Source organism: Mixophyes fleayi, chromosome 4 (assembly GCF_038048845.1).
Source record: "Mixophyes fleayi isolate aMixFle1 chromosome 4, aMixFle1.hap1, whole genome shotgun sequence".
NCBI lineage: Eukaryota > Metazoa > Chordata > Amphibia > Anura > Limnodynastidae > Mixophyes > Mixophyes fleayi.
The window spans coordinates 236,046,685-236,066,982 of NC_134405.1; the positions used below are offsets into that span (position 1 = coordinate 236,046,685).

At 38.6% G+C, this 20,298-nt stretch overlaps 2 protein-coding genes across 2 annotated transcripts in view; both read right to left on the reverse strand.

The window, feature by feature from the left end:
- Positions 1–16,385, reverse strand: part of PTPRB (protein tyrosine phosphatase receptor type B) — a 97,818-nt gene extending 81,433 nt beyond the window's left edge. The window contains exon 1 of the mRNA XM_075209523.1: positions 15,853–16,385. Coding sequence (XP_075065624.1) covers positions 15,853–15,907 — 55 coding nt within the window. The 5' untranslated portion in view covers positions 15,908–16,385. The remainder of the gene's footprint in view (positions 1–15,852) is intronic.
- A 1,746-nt stretch (positions 16,386–18,131) lies between these two features.
- Positions 18,132–20,298, reverse strand: part of PTPRR (protein tyrosine phosphatase receptor type R) — a 139,599-nt gene continuing 137,432 nt past the window's right edge. Inside the window, exon 14 of the mRNA XM_075209525.1 lies at positions 18,132–19,023. Coding sequence (XP_075065626.1) covers positions 18,930–19,023 — 94 coding nt within the window. The 3' untranslated portion in view covers positions 18,132–18,929. The remainder of the gene's footprint in view (positions 19,024–20,298) is intronic.

A 20,298-nucleotide genomic window follows, 5' to 3' on the forward strand; every position in this document is an offset into this window, starting at 1 on the left:
TTGCTACACTACTCTCTACAGTGCACTGTCTAGTTACACACTATTTTACATATGTTGTAGCTTCTAATATTCCTCAACCACACTTTTAACCTCACTAGGTTACCCTATTACCACCCATTACACAGTTCACACAAGAAAACAACCCTCTGCCCCCCTGACCAACATTGCTTTGTGATTGGATCATATAGCATACAAATCACTTTGTATCTTTGCACTCTGTCTGGACTGAAATGCAATATGTAGACTTAACCTCATGCATCCAATTCCCATTGTACCATAGATTGTAAGCCTGCAAACAGGGCCCTCTTTGCCTGCATTTATTACTTTGTTCCCAATTGTAAAGCACTACGGAATTTGCTGGCGCTATATAAATAAATGTTGTTGATGATGTTGATGATGATGATATTGTAATATTCTAATAGATATGCTATCACACTACAATACACCTATTACATATCTATTATAATGTTACAGAATATTACAATATCATCATCAGCACTTCTTATAAATCCATTTTCTCTGTATAATACAAAATTCAATAATAGGTCCCTTAAAGATGGAAACACTGCAGAAGAGAGTGCGTGTCTAATGAATAATTAGAAGTAATAATGCCACTGTATGGGCTCATCTAGAATATGTGTTCAGTTTTGGAGGCCATATCTCCAGAAGGATATAAATACATGAGAGACTATACAAAGAAAGGCAACTAAAATGGTGCATGGCCTATAGCACAAAACTTACCCAGAAAGACTGAAAGATCTTAACATGTATAGTTTGGAGCAGAGAAGGGAATGGGGGACATGATAGAAACTTTCAAACATATCAAGGGTTTTAACAAGGTTCAAGAGAAGAGAAGTACTAGAACATGGGGACATGCACTGACACTGGAGGGAAGTAGGTTCAGATGAAATTTGAGGAAAAACTACTTCATAGAAAGGGTAGTGGATAAGTGGAATAGCCTCCATCAGAGGTGGTAGAGGCTAATACAGTAGAACAATTTAAACATGCTTGGGATAGACATAAGGATATCCTTACAAAGATTAAATGATCAAATATGATTTGAGGTTACCATAGGTTAATAATTGAACATACTAGATGGGTCAAGTAGTTCTTATCTGCCGTAATATTCTGTGTTTCTATGTTTTTAGATAAAGTATATGGATTATATTTGAGTCTATTTTGCACATGCCACAAAAAGTCATCAAATATGATTTATTCTTTAAACATATTTGCATACAACCCTAAAAGTTCCTAAGACTATGAATAAAGCTTTTCAGTAGTAGTATATCTTCTATATGTGATTTGCAACATAATTCTATTTAAAATTTTTATAAGAAGGGAAACATATGTTACAAATTATTCTCATGTTTAACCCCTTCTCTGATAAAGCATTTCCACCCCTGTGCTGAGCCTATTTTGGCAATTTTGGGCTCACGTTTTGCATTTACAGAAAATACTACTGGTTTCCTGAATGCCCAAGACTAAAATTGACAGTAGTTTTTGAAAAGTGGTGCAATAGCAGAAAACAATGCATTTTATACTTTCTAAAATTAAAAAGACTGGCAAACAGCTGAAAAGTAGAACCATACTATCTCTGTAGGTGCAGGTCTCCCAATACGAATTGATTCCCATTTGTTTCAGTTGACATTATATACTTGTACTCATGCCACCCCCTATGCCACTAACATTTTTTTGTGTTTCATTTCATAAATGAGGTGAGTGCAGAGGTTACCAAGGTACAAAAAGCAAAACCATTGGGGAAGGCATAACATTTAGGAAACTAGACAGCCTACCATATCAAATGAGGTGTCAATTTCCTTTCTGTTCCTAGCCTGGAATTTCCAGGAGGTTGTGCAACAGAGAAACATTTTTTATATATTTTTTAAATTAAGGTTGGCCAAACAGTTATCTTTCTGAATAACTGCATATCTCCTGATAAGAATGGTATTCCATTTATATTGGTTGACTTTGCATAAAATAGGTGCCCAGCCTACAAAAATGTACCTAGTACTTTTATTTGCATAAATATGTATTTGTTTCCACAGATAAAAAGATAAAAAGGTTCCCCCTTGTTAGAAAGAGGACACTTCCTTCTGTCATATATTGGTGCCCCAGTGTATTACTCAAATAGGTGGGGCAGAAATTTACTTTGTAACAGAGTGGTCCCTTGAATTTACGTAAGTGTTGCGTGCCATTTTGGTTACCCCAATTCATCACTAAATATGTAATAACAGAGGACACCTAGTTTGAAGGAAGAGTGTTGGAGCACCCTTAAAGTGTAACATGCAAAATACATGGCACATGTACTTAATAAAGCATAAATAAAGCATATATAATGAATCAACATACTTATAAAACAAAATAAAGTTTTTAAGCACATACGTTTTCAATAGATATTACACAGGGTGTATGACCACAAATCTGATAAGGAATCTTGTCCTGTCCTCTTACAAATTAACTATTGATTCAAATTGCACTCAGCTTAGTTAAGCTTTCTCTACTAAAGTAGTTACTCCCCATGTGTTAGAATTCTTACACACAATATAAGATATTTTAATAAGATATTAAAACTAGGCCATATTACAATTCTTAATATGCTGTTGTATTAATCACTGGTCATATGCTATCAAAGAGACTCCCCTCTTTCAAATAAGGCTGCTACTATTTATAAGCAAAACACATTCACTCTGAATGAACAATTATTCACTAAATATATGCATATTCCACTGACTGTGAACGCTGTCACTAAAACATACACTGTGTTGGCATTTGCAATACAGAGCAAATCCAGTCTGTGCACACACAAACATAGCACATACTGTAAACTCACAATACATACACGTACACATATATTCTGCATGTGTCCACTCGCAAAACAAATTCACTCTAGGGTGCATATTCAATTCTCGGCGGAAACACCGAAAATCTCGCGGTCCGCGCACGATTACCATAATAACCGTAATCGTGCGCGGACCGCGAGATTTTCGGTAATTTACTTGCTGGATTTCAGCTCGCAGCTCCCTGAGCCGCGAGCTGAAATCCAGCTACATATTACCGTATTAACTGTACTAGTTTTTCCGCGGCGTGGAAAACTAACAATTGAATATGCCCCTAGGAATACACTCGAAAAACATACATTTGTCAGGTGCACACACTACAAGACACATACACTCTGCATGTACCATGTACTCACTAAATACATTCACTTTCACTGGGAAAACAGTGACAAAAACAAAATACTCTGACAAAATACTCTGATGGTATATATATTGCAGAACACATCCAGTCTGCCTGTGCAAAAATTCACAGAAAACATACAGTAGACTCACAAAGCACATGTGCTCTGATACATTAAGACACCATATGTATTGTGCGTTTTTTTGTTTGTTTTTTTTTAAAAAAAATGCACGTAATTCGTGCATACGCATACACACATGTGCACATTGTTATTCACCTACAAACAGATCAGAAGAAACGTCTTTTGTTGAATACGGGTGTAGGCACGCTCTGCCTACGGCACTTGCTGTATTGAGACAGACACAACACACTGCAGGATCCGAACAATACAAATGTGCAACATAAAGTCCCAGTAGAACACACAGAAAAAAAAGGATTCAATTTTGTCACCTGTTAATATAGTAAAACAAAAATACACTCTATTAGCACATACAGAACACATCCAGAAAATATCTACACTACACACATAGAAAACATTCACTACATTTACAGAACACAGCTACCCTGATTGCGTATACCAGTGTTTCCCAAACCCAGTCCTTACAGACCCCTAATAGTGCAGGTTTTCCAGGTCACAAGTGAAATAATTATATCACCTGTGGATCTTTCAAAATGTGTCATTTAGTAATGAATACACCTGTGCTCCAGCTGAGAGATATGGAAAACATGCACTGTTAGCGGTCCCTGAGGACTGGGTTTGGGAAACACTGGCATATATCATACTTGCCAACTTTTTTCATATGGCTTCCGGGAGATGCGGGAGGGAGGTGGCCGTGTAGGGGGTGGAGCTCCGGAAATCACACCATTTTAGCCCCGCCCCGTGATGTAATGACGCAAATCACGCCATTTTACAGCGGGGGCAGGGCCAAACGCAGCGATTCCCGGTGATTTGCGGCGTTTGAACAAAATTCTGCCCACTTCACTAGGAAGTGGGCAGATCAGGGAGATTGCCACACTTTCCCGGGAGTTCGGGAGACTCTCGCGAAATGCGGGAGTCTCCCGGATAGTTGGCAAGTATGGCGTATACAGTACACTCACAAAATGCATCTACTCTCTCTGGAAATACACTCACAAAAATCCATCCTGCTAACAAATACACTACAGAACACATCTGGGGGTAAATGTATGAATCTCCGGATTCTTCATTTCCTGCGTGTTCATCCTCTTCAGCACTTAAATTTAAAGCGGCGCTGCATTGTAAAGGGAAGTTTCCCTTTACAATGCAGCGCCGCTTTAAATTTAAGCGCTGAAGAGGCTGAACACGCCAGAGATGAAGAATCCGGAGATTCATACATTTACCCCCTGGTCTGCCTGCACATACGTTCACAGAAAGCAAAGCATACAGTACACTGACAATATACATCCACTCTGGGAATATACAAAAACATTCACTCTGCTGGTGCACACTCCATAGAACACATCTAGTCTGCTTGTACATGCATTCACAGAAAACATATAATAAAGTATACCCACAAAATACATACATTCTGCTACCCCATACACCCACAGAATACATCCACTGTGCCTGCACATACACAGACAGCACATCCAGTTTGTCTAAACATATACACACATCTTCCTTGTGCATACATGGGCAGATTGCAACCACTCTGCCTAAGCACATATTCACGGAACAAATCTCCTCTACTTGTGCATTCACACTCACAACACATAAACTCTACAGACAATCAGAAAACTTATCGGGCATCATTTAATGTTGGGCAGACATGTAGGAAATATATTTGTGTATAGAAAATATATTTCTATGCATGTGCACCAATAATATTTCTGTATGCATTTCAATCTCGATTTTTTGAGAATTCAAAGAGCAGGGTGGTTAGCCGGAGGATGTCAGGCAATATCAAGGGCATTAGATGGACCAAGCAACTGATCCTGCAAGTAATGTATTGGCAGGATCCAGACATACTGCTCCCTGGAATATGGTTATCGTTGCTTCTGTCAATGTGTAATAGTCTGGGCAACAAAGTTGTGCAGTTATTAGCTGTGAGAGTGGATCCCAGGGGCTGGTGACCACTAGTTGACAAGAACTATGTTTAAATGATCAAAAGTTCAGTTTATTGATCAAGAATATTTTCAGTAAAACTTTGATTAGTCTCTGAAATAGGATGATAATATAGGCTACAGTTAACATGCTATCTGTACTTTAGCATAGGAAACCAGTTGGCAATCCAACTGCCAGCAAATACATGAGTCTGATTCAGAGTTGTGAGCAGAACAGATATCCAAGAGTTAATTAGAATCATTAGAATCATAGTCAGTAGTAGCTGAAGGTCTGTTACATAGAGTAATGCAAATCTGGTCAGGAACGTTACTCAGGGTCAAAGCCAATGTGGCAGGACACTGAACTGAGTTGAAGATGTTAGCCCTACAAGGGTTAATGATTCAATATACCCAAGTAGTGGAAAGCAACATATTTCATTGATAGAGGCTAGCTGGAGGTCTGGTACATGGTGAAGTAAGTGCTAGAGAGAGAGGAGTATATTTACTATGCCGATTCCTGGCGCTTTAAAGTCATTGTCCCGATCTGCCTCCGTCTGCTTTGCAGCATTTCCCTATAGGATGCTGCTTGCCTTCTGCAGCTCCTGTTTGTTTAGAACTGTGTTAGCCATGCGTGGTTGTGTTCCTGGATGCAGTACCTCCATGCCACCACTATGGACATTTTCACTCACTAGTAGGAGTTAATCTCTGCTCCTCGTTGATGGTACACCTGTGACTCTTATTATTTATCTCTGTTCCTTCCCATGAACCATACTGGTCATTGTTGTTGCTATATGTTCCTTGTTGTGATGTTCCTTGTTGTGCTCCTGGTGCACCTGTTCTCAGGGATTTCTACAAACTACCTGTTCACCTGCATGAGACCTGTTATCTGCCTTCTGCATCTCTGTGCAATCCTTGTGCTATATCTACACCATCCGGTTTGTACCTTGCTGCATTTTTTGGAAACATGTCTGCAATAAATATCGTGTATTTCACCATATTCCGGGCTCCTTAGCTGTGATTTTTGCATTGGAATGTGTCAGTAATTTTTAAAAATGGCATTTTTATGAAAGACAAAGTCCATCGGGTGTTATTTATAATTCATTTGCTGCTTGAAAATGACTCCAAAGATTAGGGAATCAGTTGTTCTGTGGAACTGATACATAGTAAATATATCCTCGAGACACAATAATCTGGCAACCCGGTGACCAATTTACCATGTTAATATAGAGGCTGAGGTGTCCGCCGGGTACCAAAGATGTCGCATCACCTGAATTATTAAAGGCATGTTACTTCTGTATTGCCACTTTTTCAATGTGCGCAGCTAATTGCTCATTAGCATGAAAACCATTGGCAGCCTGTACCAGCAGCACCCATTTATTGTATGTCAGCCTGGACTCCAGCACAGGGAAAGTATATGAGTTATACTTGGCTAATAATTGTTTTTAAAACCTAGATTGGAGAGCATGGTAACTTTGAAGAACAGGCAGAAATAGGCACAACCAAAGCTACAGTTCGACACAATGACCATGGCGGAACTTAACAAAGTAAGGGAACTAGGTAAGATGTCTGTGTCTAATTACAACAAGGAAGAAGGTGGGTGCAGTATTGGCAATAAGCAAAAGATCTGATCAAAAGCCGGCTGATCGCTTTTCTTAAATGTTATTTTATTTTTGTGGTGTTAAGCTAAATAGAGCAATTTCTATACTTAGATCCTCAGTGTACACATACAAAACAAGCAAGATGACAGAAGGAGCCTACAGGTTTTTGTGTGTGTTTGTTTTTGTTACTTTTTTTTTACAGGGTTTTTTTGTAGTTTTTTTTCTATCATTTTGGTTTATGTCTTAACCATAGCAATATGTTTGTCCCATGCATTTATGAATTATGTCACTGTACAGGAGACTTTTTATATAGATATAACACATTTTCTGTAAAAATAAGGTCTTCCTTATGCTGCCTTTTGGTTTTCTTCTCTCCAACTTGAAACAGTATCCCCTTGTTCTAGAAATCATCTTATTTTTTTAAAAAAAGTTAGCTTTCCTGAACTCCATTAATATATTTGAGATATTTGAATTTATTTATGATAAAATGTATATGTTTAGTTAAAGAAGACTTTCTATGCACTACTGTATTAGTGTTTCTTCTTCCTAATAGGTTTTTGGAGATATGGCCTCCAGAGCTGTACTTAATATTCATGGTGAGGTCTTATCTATAACCCATAAAGTGACAATATAACTACCCTCTTCATGTCTCTAATACCTCTTTTTACACAACCATCATTTCTCACATTTTTTAAGCCAACATAGCTAGAAATCACGCAAAATAACCCCATAAATTCATTGTTCTTACATTACATTTTTAAACGGTGATTTTCCTCCAAGATTTTCCTTTTCATGTGCGCATTCATTTCAATGGTGTTTCCGGCATGTGCAGTACTTGTAGAGACTCCGTTGAAGTGAATTTGCCTATTGCAATGGGTGGGAAAAGCTACTTGCAGCTACACCGCAGCACTTTTTCCTACAATGCCTGCATGAGAAGGGGAGTCCTGGAGACTCTGTAGTTAGATAATTTAACATTGGCCAGCACCAGCAAGTGTTTGGGATTAATGGGATTTTTCTGACAGATCAAGAAAGTTTATGAAATTGCGTGTGTGTGTGTGTGTGTGTGTGTGTGTGTATGTACCTGTATTCCTGTACTTGTGGGGAAATTGACCTGTTTACACAACAACACTGTGGGGACCTTGGTTGTATTGGGGACAAAAAACTATGTCCCCACAAAACTTACCAAAGTTTTTGTGCATACCACCACTAAAGGTCAGTGGAACAAACCACCAAACGGGGATAAGTGTCATCTGTCTCCTGCTGAAAGTAAAGTGGGGACAGTGGAGCATGACACAGCACAGTGGTAGATCAGACTATAGCGCAGGGAGCAGTGGAGATGAGTATGCCCTTGACACTTCAGAGGAGAGTGGTTCAGGCACCAGTGGTGATGTGCTATTATGTGACAGTGGAACATAGTGTAGGTGCAGAGAGACGTGTGCTATGTACAACAATTCTCGACCTGTGTTTTAAACACAGAGGGTTGGAAAGTTGACACCGTGCCTGTCCAAACACTGTCCAAAAACAGCAATGGCTCCAGTGTGTAAAACAAAAATCAGTACTGGCTGTACTGTGAGAAGACCCTCTCAAATATAGCCTGGCATATGGAGCATACTCACCGTAATGAGACTGAAGTAGCCTGAGCCATGAAATATCCCAATCACTCTAAAGAAAGGTGCATACAATTGGCACATCTTTGGAATAGATGCAACTTTGCACACAACACTTAGTGGTAAGAACAGGACTCGATGTTCTGATTCCATTCAAACTTCCAAAGTGATGATTGTCGAAGACTTCATGCACTGTGCAACCTGCCAAGGCTTGTTTGCAAGAAAATATATTTGGCGACACATGAAAAGATGTAAGGTAAGCAAAGGGGCAACTAACAGAAACCTGGCAAAATCAATCAGTATCTGTGCGCCTTTGCTCAGCCTGTTCCACCTGACATCAGGGGTGGCTTTTGGAAGCTCTTGACCGACATGACCCCAGATGAAATGTATGAAACAGTCAAAAATGAATATTACATCATATAGGAGGGGCAGCATCTCTTTAACCAGATTAGTATAGATGTTGGCAAACATGAGTACATCCGTCGGAAGCTTAAAAAAATGGGCAGGTGACCGTTACATGATAGAAGAGCTACCCCTTTGGAAAGAATGGAAGACTTTACCATCCCATCAAACTTTCTGCATGTAGTAGACACAGTGAAGCTGATAGCTGACTATGATGAGGAGACTGGTACATCTGAGACACCCTGACTGGCACTAAAGGTCGACATGGCTTGCAAAAGATATCGAACATTGTGGAGTGCCGAGCAATGATCGAGGACTGAACTGCTGTGGTTAAAAATCCACACAACTTCAAGAAGATCTATGAGGTGAAATGGAACAAGTTGTTCTCATCGACTGCCTTCAAAACTCTTAAGGAGTTGAAGTAGAACATACCTCAGCTCTTACCTTTCACTGAAGATGGGAAAAAGATGCACTTGTATCTTGATGAGAAACAGCAAGCATATGGAAGCAGCTTATCCATCAAGTCTATGCTTAACAACTGGGCATTGCTTGCAAAAGTCATCCTGGCACAGGTGATCTTGTTCAATCGAAGAAGAAAAGGGAAAATTTCCAAGATGCAGTTTACTACCACCTCTTCAATAGATACTTTGAATCTCTACGAAGATGCTATCTGAGCTTGAGAGGAAGCTATGACGGCACTTCACACGGATTGAAATCTGGGGAAAATTAAAAAGAAAAGTTCCAATCCTGATGACACCATCAATGCAAGGCACAGTGGAACTTCTTGCAGATAAGCATGAAGAATGTGGAATGACTACCCAAAATGTCTATATGTTTGTCAGACCAACTGCCATGTCACATTTCACAGGCTCCAATTGCATAAGTCTATTTGTCAGAGAGTGTGGAGCTACAAATCCCCAAACACTGTCTTCCATGAAGTGTTGCCACTCAATCAAAGATCCTCAACGTAAACAGCAAAGAAATGGATCAATTGACAGATTTCCTTGGGCACGGCAGGGTGCACTGGCAGCATTACTGCCTCCCAGAAGATACCCTCCAATTTGCCAAGATCATCAAACTCTTAATTGAGAGTGGTAGACTGGCTGAAATTGGATGAGATGGACATTGATCCAGACGGTAAGTTGAAAATCTTGTATCTGATGTATGGCTTTGACTTTTACCTCGGTCATTTACATATGTGTTTCTATTTATAACCAATACAGTGATAGGTGATAGGTCAGATGATAAGCAAAGCCCTGTAACAGTGAGACAAGTGATCAAGCATACAGTAGACACTACCAGATGAGAAGGGAGATGGCGTAGGTACCCGGCAACACAGGATCAGTACCCAACCAAGGCTCCTACAGGTGACTGTAGCACACAGTTTTGTTATGCAAAACGATGTTGCCTTCGCTGTTTTACGCAGATTTGTAATAGAATACTCTGCTTCCTTTCAGGTTGTAAAAAGGTGTAGAGAATAACCTGGGACAGAGATGAGATCCAAACTGTGTAGAAGCACATGATCAAGTTTATCCAAACATGCCGCATGACCGAAAAGCGTGATTGTGTCGCATGCATCATGGCTGAACCATCAGCACTGACAGATTGAAACTGGCCGGCAGTGAAATTCTACATAAAGAACCGTATAACAGTTAAGAGTAATAAAAGTTGTTTAAACACTCCGCAGTGTGTGAGCATGACTTCCATGGCTAGGTGTTGGTGTATGCGGGTGTGTGAATGTCCTCAGATGGGCAAAATACATGAAACTCTCCCCACCTTGCAGCTCATGTCAATACTTTGATCAAACTCAAACTGTAAATCTCAGGTGGTAACTTTGGTAACAAACTGCTCCTACACATACCCATGTGTTTGTCCTCTAGACAGGACATTAGGAAAGGGGTATACCTATGTGTCATGTTCCAGACATGGGTCCTCACAATGCCATAAAAACAAGTGTGTGTGTGTGTGTGTGTGTGTTTACTTATTTTTACTCTTTTGGTATAATTGTCATGGGTTTAGGGATGGCTTTCCATTACAGTGGAATCACTAGGGTAGTAAACTTGTCAATCTAGTGGTCTTAGTCTTATTTATTACCCCCTTCCCCACAGCCCAGAGGGGTCAGGAAGATCCCCACCACTTTTCAACACATGGCTGAAGGTTGGCAAAAACAGCACCACCCTCATATCGGCACCAGCCCTGCTTTCACCCTGCGCATTTGATCTGACTGTTAAAGTGGATCCCAGCACTGCCTGACATTAGTAGAGGATTTGGGGGAAGATTTTCCTGATGTTTATTTATTTATTACTTAAAGCAGAGTTGGTACAGAGTTTTTTTCCATGCATTTCATTACCTCTACTTTCATAAACGTTATTTTAATTTCATCTCACTCTCCTCACTGGTCTTGAGTGTTTGAAGCCAATAGTGATCTCCACAGCGATTTACTACATCAACTTTTTCCATTGAGATTCCCTGTTCTATACTTAAAAGTGAGAAATCAGTGATTTCAGTGATTTTATGATGTCTGGCAATTTCTTTTTAGGAGATTTGGGGGTAAAAATATCAAGTTGAGAGTTTCCTGCGGGTTTGAAAAGTGGAGATGTTGCCTATAGCAACCAATCAGATTCTAGCTGTCATTTTGTAGAATGTACTAAATAACTGATAACTATAATCTGATTGGTTGCTATAGGCAACATCTCCACTTTTCAAACCTGCCGGAAATTCGCAGCTCGATACATTTACAGCTTGGAGTCATTGGTGCTCTATAGGTCAAGTTGCCTTTAATAGATTAGGTGATCAGGAAATCAACATATAAATAACTAAAAATAGCGCGTTTTATTGGACGATTCCAACAATAGCCTTAAGGTTCCTATTGTCTGTTGCTGTTAACATTACAAATAGATATCATACAATGACGTAAAACAGACAGTACAGACTATAACACTCTGTCCTCTGTCGTTTAACCAGAATTATTCATGCTACTATCGTTAAGTAAAATCCAAGAATTTTCAGTTTCTGAATTAATTGTTGGATGCAATAAATGCCTTGTCACATTAGTTGCAGAATCAAAAAAACCCCAATAGTAAATCCATGCTGATTTGGATCTTGTAATTTGTTTCACTCTAAGGGGTCTGTATATCAAAGAGAGACAAGCTCTTTCTCTGGTGAAAACTCACCTCTGTCCTCTTATTGCTGAGGATGGCAATAGCAGGAGAAGGAAACCTTATTTAAATAAAGCCTTTCTTTGAATCGGAATCCTCCAATTCAATTATATTTTGTTAAATATTTTTGTAATAAATTTTTTTTTTTTTAATGAACGTAGAACTGGAAGTCCAAGTCCAGGCTTCCTGTTCCAGAGCGCATGCTGACCCCAGACTGGCTGGTGAAGCGGTAAGAGTACTCTTACTGCTGCCAGACTGTATCGCAGGGAGCAGAGCATCCATCAAATTTAATGGCAAATTCACATAAGAGAATATTTTCTATCACTGCGATAGTCTTTCAAACTGCTTGATAAATAAACCCCAAAATAGTCACTAATTGCTTTCTTTTTAAAAGTGATTCTATCCATTTCCCTTACTATTAGGTGGGAATTCAATTAGCCGCGATATTGTACCTAACATCACGGCTGCGCACATTTATGGGCACTACTGTACTCCTCATCTAATCTGTGGACAATTGAATTCCCCCCTTAATGTCAGGCCTATAACTATCATATTTTTCCCTAGTACCTTATTATGTGGAATTACACTTATCGTTCTCCAATCACCTGGAATTACAACACCTGGATGCAGCCCTCTTAGTTATAGTAATACTCTTGGATGAATACCATTTGGACCCACTGACTTATTTACTTTCAGTTTTGAGAGTTTAACAAACACCTTTTTTGTAGTAAATATAATTATGTCTACAGTATCTCCTATCTCTGACCTACATAGAAATAGTAATGTGGCTCTTTATATTTAGTATCCTCATAGAACTATCCCGTAATGCTCTCAGAACACACTCACACATGGAGAGACACAGGACATATTTACATTTATACTTTTTTATTTTAAGTTCCCCATATCGACATCATTTTTTTTATCATTCCCTCAATAAACAGTTTTTACATTAGCTTTCTTTGACACTAAAACAGCATTAGAAATGTGTAGGTTTTGCTTAGAGTGTGACAGAGTAAAGCTGTCCATGCACGCAAGGATTTTTTCTCACAATTCAATCATATATAATTGTGTGGAACACTACAGTTCTTTATTGAAAGACCTTAATCTGTCACCTAGTACTTAGAAACAATTGTATTGTTCTGCATGTGGGCAGATTAAACATTTAAGCATTTTTTTTTCTGCGATGCTGAATATAGTATTCAGACTTAGATCATAGTTGCCGACTTTCTGACTCTGTCCTCTGTGAGGACAGGTCATGTGACAGGGGTAGGAGGGGGCGTGATGACGTCTTTGCGTCACCATAGCTCCGCCCCACTATAAAATGCCAAAATTTGCGGCATTGTATAACGGGGGCGGGGCTTAATAACACAAATAAGCCCTGCCCCCGATATTCAATGCCTTGAATATCGGCATTTTTTAGGATCCGGGAGGTTTGCCTACTCTTCCAGGAGTCTGGCAGTACTCCTCGATATTCGGGAGCCTCCTGGAAATTCCAGGAGAGTAGGCAAATATGACTTGGATTATTTTGTTGGGCATATTCAAATAGGTCCATGATCGCAGCAACGCACGGAGTGCGCATTACCAAGGATAATACGTTACCGCAATAACGCAGATTTTCAAAATCAGCCTTATTGCGGTGCCGCAGATTACCTTTGCGCCCCGTTCCGGCAAGTTACTGCAATGCTGGGACCTAATTGAATATGCCCCTGTGTATGTACAAATCTGTCAACGAAAAGATCATCAGTGAAAAGAACTTTTGATTGAAATTCAAAGGAAAGAAACAATGTTGACCACACATGCTATAATATTGCATCTGATATTGTGCAGTTATTGCAGGATACAGCCTGAAAATGACAGCAATATCAGCTAATTATTGTACATCCTTACACTAATTCTCCAACCTGTGTCACCCTGTGTCAGTGCAAATGTGTAACGATGCTGCATGCTTACTTTTGTGCAAGTGCAAAACTTTGCGGGACAATATGGTGGCTTTGGGCCTGGTATGGGACGGGGCATTTGCTGCTAAATGTGCATGGTTCCGCATTGAAGTGGCTAAGCAAGATTTCATTTTGCAAAAGTGGATTATTTAAAAGAGCTGCTGGTGGTGGAGAAGATGCATTTTACGGGTAGGCTCGCAGCCATTTCCCTCATGGAACAGACTCATCAGAGATGCCAGCAACCCCACTTCATCTCTATACACTTGTACTTTTTCAAGGAAAATACATTTCTAATTGAACTTCATGCCATGTAATAACAACATTTAAATACACAAAAGTGACACATGTAATAAAGGCAGTCATGATGTCCTCTTACTCTCATGATGCTAACTAAGTAGTATGGTAAATATGTGGCAGTAAAGTGAAAGCAGGTTGCACTTTGCTGTGATGTTTTTACTGTTTACACTATGCACATTTTTTGGAGGAATCTGTAAAACTACAAATATAGGAGAATCCTCCTTTATCAGCTGGTGGGTGTGCGCCTTGAAATGTGCTAGGGGAACAATTAGACACACTACGGCAAACACTAAAGCTGGGCAGGCCTGGATTTTTATTGTCCATAAATAGCACTTACTGACTGCTTGTCTTTGAAAATAAAACAACTTGTCTATGTCTACTTTAGTCCTACAAGGATCCTATGTGAGTGCAAATGATGTCAGATCTTGTAGCACTTCACCTCCATCATGTATAGGTACTACCCTGCAGCCTCAAGCTGTGACACTCACCACTGAATGAAACTAACATCTATATATTAGTATGGTTACAATTCAGTTTATTTCTCTGTATATACTTTGTTCAATAAAACATCCCAATATATTTATCTGCTTATTTAACTGTATCTGCATATTCACATTCATTAAGTAACCACAACAATTTCTCTGACCATTTAAAGTAATGTTTTCATGATTAACATGGCCAAATGATCATGAAACAGTATAATACAAATATTTTGATAAAACATATGACAGATAAGATATTACTCTTGTTATGCTTCGAAATATTTGATCTAGAAACTGTTTAGAATATTTTTTTTTTCAGTACAAGGTCATTTAAAGGGAAACATACTTTACACACTGGGTTTACTGTATCTTGTAAAATGTATACATTTGTACCAAAGCAGTGACAATGCCTGTTCTATATTCATATAATGATGAGATATAGTGATGTGTTATTCATAGGCTGCAAAAGAACAGCATCACCTAGTGGTCTAATAATCATAAAAAACTGTAGAATTAACAAGCAACATATTACCATATGATACATAGATGCATCATTCATTACTCAGCAAGAACAGAACTGACCATATATATACTCTAAATTAAGATATTTTTAGTGGTCAATTAAAAACAAATCCCAAAACAGTGAAAGGAAAGGACAAACAAAACAGTGAAAGGAAAGGACAAACAAATGATGGTGTTTTGATATCTAAAAGACAAACCACAGGCCAACTTTTAATCCACCGTCCTTCATATACATTATTTCTAATGAGTTCAGTGCAAATCAAACCACTGTGTCTACTTTCTATTAAAAACAAAGTGGTTATATAAAATACAGCAGAATTATATATTTGTCCTAATAAAGTTGTTGAGGCCTGCTGCACAAACTCACTGCCTGAAAGAAACTATACAATTCTACATCATGCACATCAATAGCACATTATAATGTCTTATATGAAGGCTGATCGTCTGGAGGTCCTTGTTTTGGTTCACTGCATACAATATCAGCTTATGAAATGGATCTAATTGTTTAATACAGATGTAGGGATGAGCCTTTGTTCCCCCCTGTCATATGATGTGTACATCTTCCTACCTTTGCTTCCACACCAGTCTTTCCCACTCTATTGCTCACATACCTGTTATCCCGCAGGAAAGGCAGCTAACCAGTAGCACACGCAAAAGCACATCCATTTTCCACCTAGCAGTCACTCCATGCTTCTGTCCAACAACCTAGATAAGTGAAGTGAACACTAGGAAGGAAATGAGCCTTCACGGAGGGAAAAGTCAGTGACGAGAACTTCCTTCTATTCAATTGTTTTGGGGACTCTACTCCAGTTTACATGAGTCTTCAACATTGATTTAATATCTGTGTGTATGTTTGTGTCTGGACCTTCCACAGAGGTCTCACAGCAGAGCAGCTCAGACTGCAAAATAAGCATATTAGCTGACCCAGCGAGCTGCACTAGAAGGTGTGCACTATGTTCTTCTGTCACTGCAAATCTGGAGCAGGTTTGGTAGTATTTCTAATGTAGCTAAAAGGGAAATGTGTAACTGTTATTAGATTTCTGCAGAGCTCTGTAATGTACATCTGTGTGTGATGCTTTGCAGTAAACTTGATTACTGTGTTTAAAATGTGCTATCAAACTGCATCCAAATGTAATAAAAAATGGAGAGTACAATGTAAAACACTAATTTACACATCTAATAAATAATAAACCGTGTTACAAATATGTAGTCAATGTTATATAAACAAATTTGTATATTTATCCCTTTCTGAAGTGTACCACCATTGTCATAATTCTCACCTTTACTGATACAGAGATGCGTTTTGTGACATATGTTATAATAATAATAATAATAATAATAATAATAATAATAATAATAATAATAATATATAAATACTAATAAACTATTCCAATGTTATTTTATCTATCAACATTTTATGCTCTTAGGACAAAATTGGACACAATTTCCACCTAAAACGCAGACGTAAATTGCACCTGAAAACAAAAGACACATTCTACATAGTAAGCTAAGGCAGGCGCATGTGAACTGACGGTCATCATTATCAGTTAGTAACTTACATCACTGGTCGAGCACCCGCAAGTTATCTTTGACAGGTGCGTGTACGTCTGAGTCTCAGTCTACATAAGTAACATTTGTGCAACTCTCCCGTAATGTATTTATACTCTGTTTTCAGCCCCGTTCCTTCTCTTGTTCCGCCTCTTCAATCATATGGGGCCACAAGATGCAACTCAGTCTTCATAAGGCCCCAACCGTAACTAGTCAACATGACTCCCTTAGTTTATAACTACAATTACCATTTAAACCACTAACGCCACATATAATTGGGGAGAGAGTGTTTTGTTCCATGGTGTGGAATTTGTCCTGAATAGTAAAACCTCACCCAATTTGTGTAAAGCATAGACACCGGAAGCTGCAACAGAAGGGTCTAATGGAAGAATATGTGACATATTGTGCAGGTAAAACACATTGTGGTGCATCTATATACAGCATACTTGCCAACTCTCCAGGAATGTCCGGGAGACCCCCTGAAATTCGGGTTGGTCTCACGGACTCCCGGGAGAGCTGGCAAATCTTCCGCAATTGCCCCGCCCCATGACAAAACGGCATATTTGACAGTTGGTGGGGGCCAAATTGACACAATTCACTGTGCCCCGCCCCCTCCCACCCTCTAGACACGCCCCTCTCCCGGATACAACTTGCCTAAGGTAGGCAAGTATGATATACACAGCCACTGTGCACTTAGTAATTTTTCCTTCCAGATGTTGTATTATAACTATATCTGTCATAAGTGATGAAAACATCCCTTTAAGGGACATAGCAATGTACTGAATAATGACAATTTACATCACACCGCACTACATTGATGTACATCTGACTGTGCTGATATTGACTGTTGTAATAATTATGACTTATGATGAATCAGCCAGAGCCGCTATCAAATAGATGACGTCTACAAATGCTGTCAGTATTATTATGAATTTGAAGTCATAAGCAAACAAAACATTTTTTAAACTTTCATAAATATTATGCCACTCAGTCAGTCTAAAGGATGAAATGACACAATTGTCTAATCACGTCTCTGCTGATAAATGTTCCTCTTGATTTGTACTTGTCAGCAGCATTACATTTGTCTTCCCATATATTATTAGGAACAAGAGGCTAATATACTATAAGTATAGGAGAGGGACTAGTCAGTTTTCGGGGGAAGTGGATTCGCAGGACTCACTGTTCTGCTTCACATGAAAACTTGTTTCTATTTTGGGTGCTTCCTTGATACATTCAATTATAATTAGATAAATGACTACGAACATACAATTTTTTTGCAATGTCTATTAGCTATTATCTGTCTCTCTGCTCTGAAGCCTTAAAAAAGGACAATGGCAACAACTTATTGGACTGTAAACAATTATTTTATTCCTTGCAGTTTCAAGATATGCTATAAAGTTCTCAGGTAAAATAACTCACATGATTTACAAATACACTGTGTTTAGTTTTGGAGAAGAGGCGCAGCAAATAGTACAACCCACAGTATACAGCAAATGCATATCAACTGATTAAAGTACATTGTGCTCCTTTAAAATATCCTGAAATTCACAATTGCTAATAGAACACAAACACATCTCCATATAAAGTATTCACTGTTTCTGAACAGTTTAGAAAAAACAATAACAAAACAAAGGAATATTATTTAATTAAAAATAAACATTACTTGTAACACTAGCAGCAATAATCTTATGTGGGCAAGAAACAAATTCACCACATAATAAGTAATAGCACTTAACAGAGTGACATTTCACAGTCCATTTACAAGACACACAGTTTGCAAACGTTTATTTGTTATACACCGAATAATCGTTAAATACCCACTGTGTCTGGAGCAGTAGTACATACATTCTTTGTGGTAGATAATCCTATTTCAAAAGTACATCCACCTTTCATTTACATATGCAAATTCCATGTACATCTTCTGTACCGTCCATTGCTTTTTGCAGAAACTTGCAGTACAGGTACATTCAGTGACACTTTATTGTCCATCCAACTGTGTCAAACGTTCCGTCAAATCTTCCATGTTCTCCCTACATTCTTGTATTCCATGGAGCCTACTTCACTTCTTGAAGAAACTGCTGGTCGGTAATTCAGTAAATTACCTAAAAACGATCACTACAAAAAATCAAATCCCAGACGTTCACTGGACCATTTCTGCGGAGAGTCGACTCTCGTAAAGGCCCAGGGCATGGTGCACAAACTGATATTGCTCACTTGTTTGAACCATTCCTCCCCTGTTAAAGGAAAGCAATTACATGATTATAAAAATAAAACAACATGTAACAGGTTGTAAATGTAGTAGGAACTACAGGGTAATATAATAAAGTGTATCATGGGTCATATGCTTCATGGCGTATAATGTAAAAGCCTGACTAAATTATAAAGGAAAATACAATTCGCTTTGTACCTACTTTGAGAAATTTTACCATGATCATATCCACATACCCTTAATTAAACAAGTCAATGGACAAGTATGCTAAGTGATGTCACGTAATGCACACATATAGAAATGTAATTTAAGCAGACAAAAGTGTCTAGGGCAGGGTTTCCCAAACCCAGTTCTCAGGGCTCCCCAACAGTGCAGGTTTTCCAGATCTCCTTGCTGGAGCACAGGTGTATTCATTACTGACTGACACATTGTAACAGATCCACTGGTGGTCCTAATTATGTCACATGTGATCCGGAAAACCTGCACTATGTGTGGAGCCCTGAGGACTGGGTTTGGGAAACCCTGGTCTAGGGTAAAGACATACATATAAAGCGCAAGGCCGCAGACCGAGAGCTTTTATACAGGCCATGGAAATCCAAGGTAATATCTATAATCATTTACTGTACAAAGGGCTGTATTTTTTCTTATAATGAAATCTGAAGTGATGAATCTGAACTCACCAATTGTCGGCGATGACATCATAAATCAGATATCATTTAGAGGAGTTTATAAATATACTAGGATCCCATGTATTTTATATTATTATTATTATTATTATTATTATTATTATTATTCTGCTTCACTAAGAAAATTATTAAATGTATGTAGCAATTGGCTCAAGCCAAATGTTTTACTGTATTATTTCTGTATTCAACACAAAGCAAAACATTTGTCCTTGTATAGGCACTGCTGTGTGGAGATTTATTGCTCATAACTAGTTTGTGGTTGCTGAATTCTGTCCTTTGACCATCTATTGGACAGGATATACTGCAGTCTGGTTGAGAAATTACAGGAAAAGCTGCGCAGTTTATGAGTGAACTTATGGTCAAGTAGGGTGTGAATGATTTTAACATATGTATGACACAAAGGAATAAAATATCAGAATAATCTCTCAAAGTATTCTGTACTCTAAAAGCTATATATGTTTTTTTCTTCTTTTATCTTCTTTGGATATAACATACTATTAAAACTAAGTTTGAGAGATGCTTTGCTTTGGTCTATAATATGCACTGCAAGCTATATGGTCCAAAAGTGAAGGAGAACACCCCACTAGCAACTAACCACTTTATTTAGTGCAATT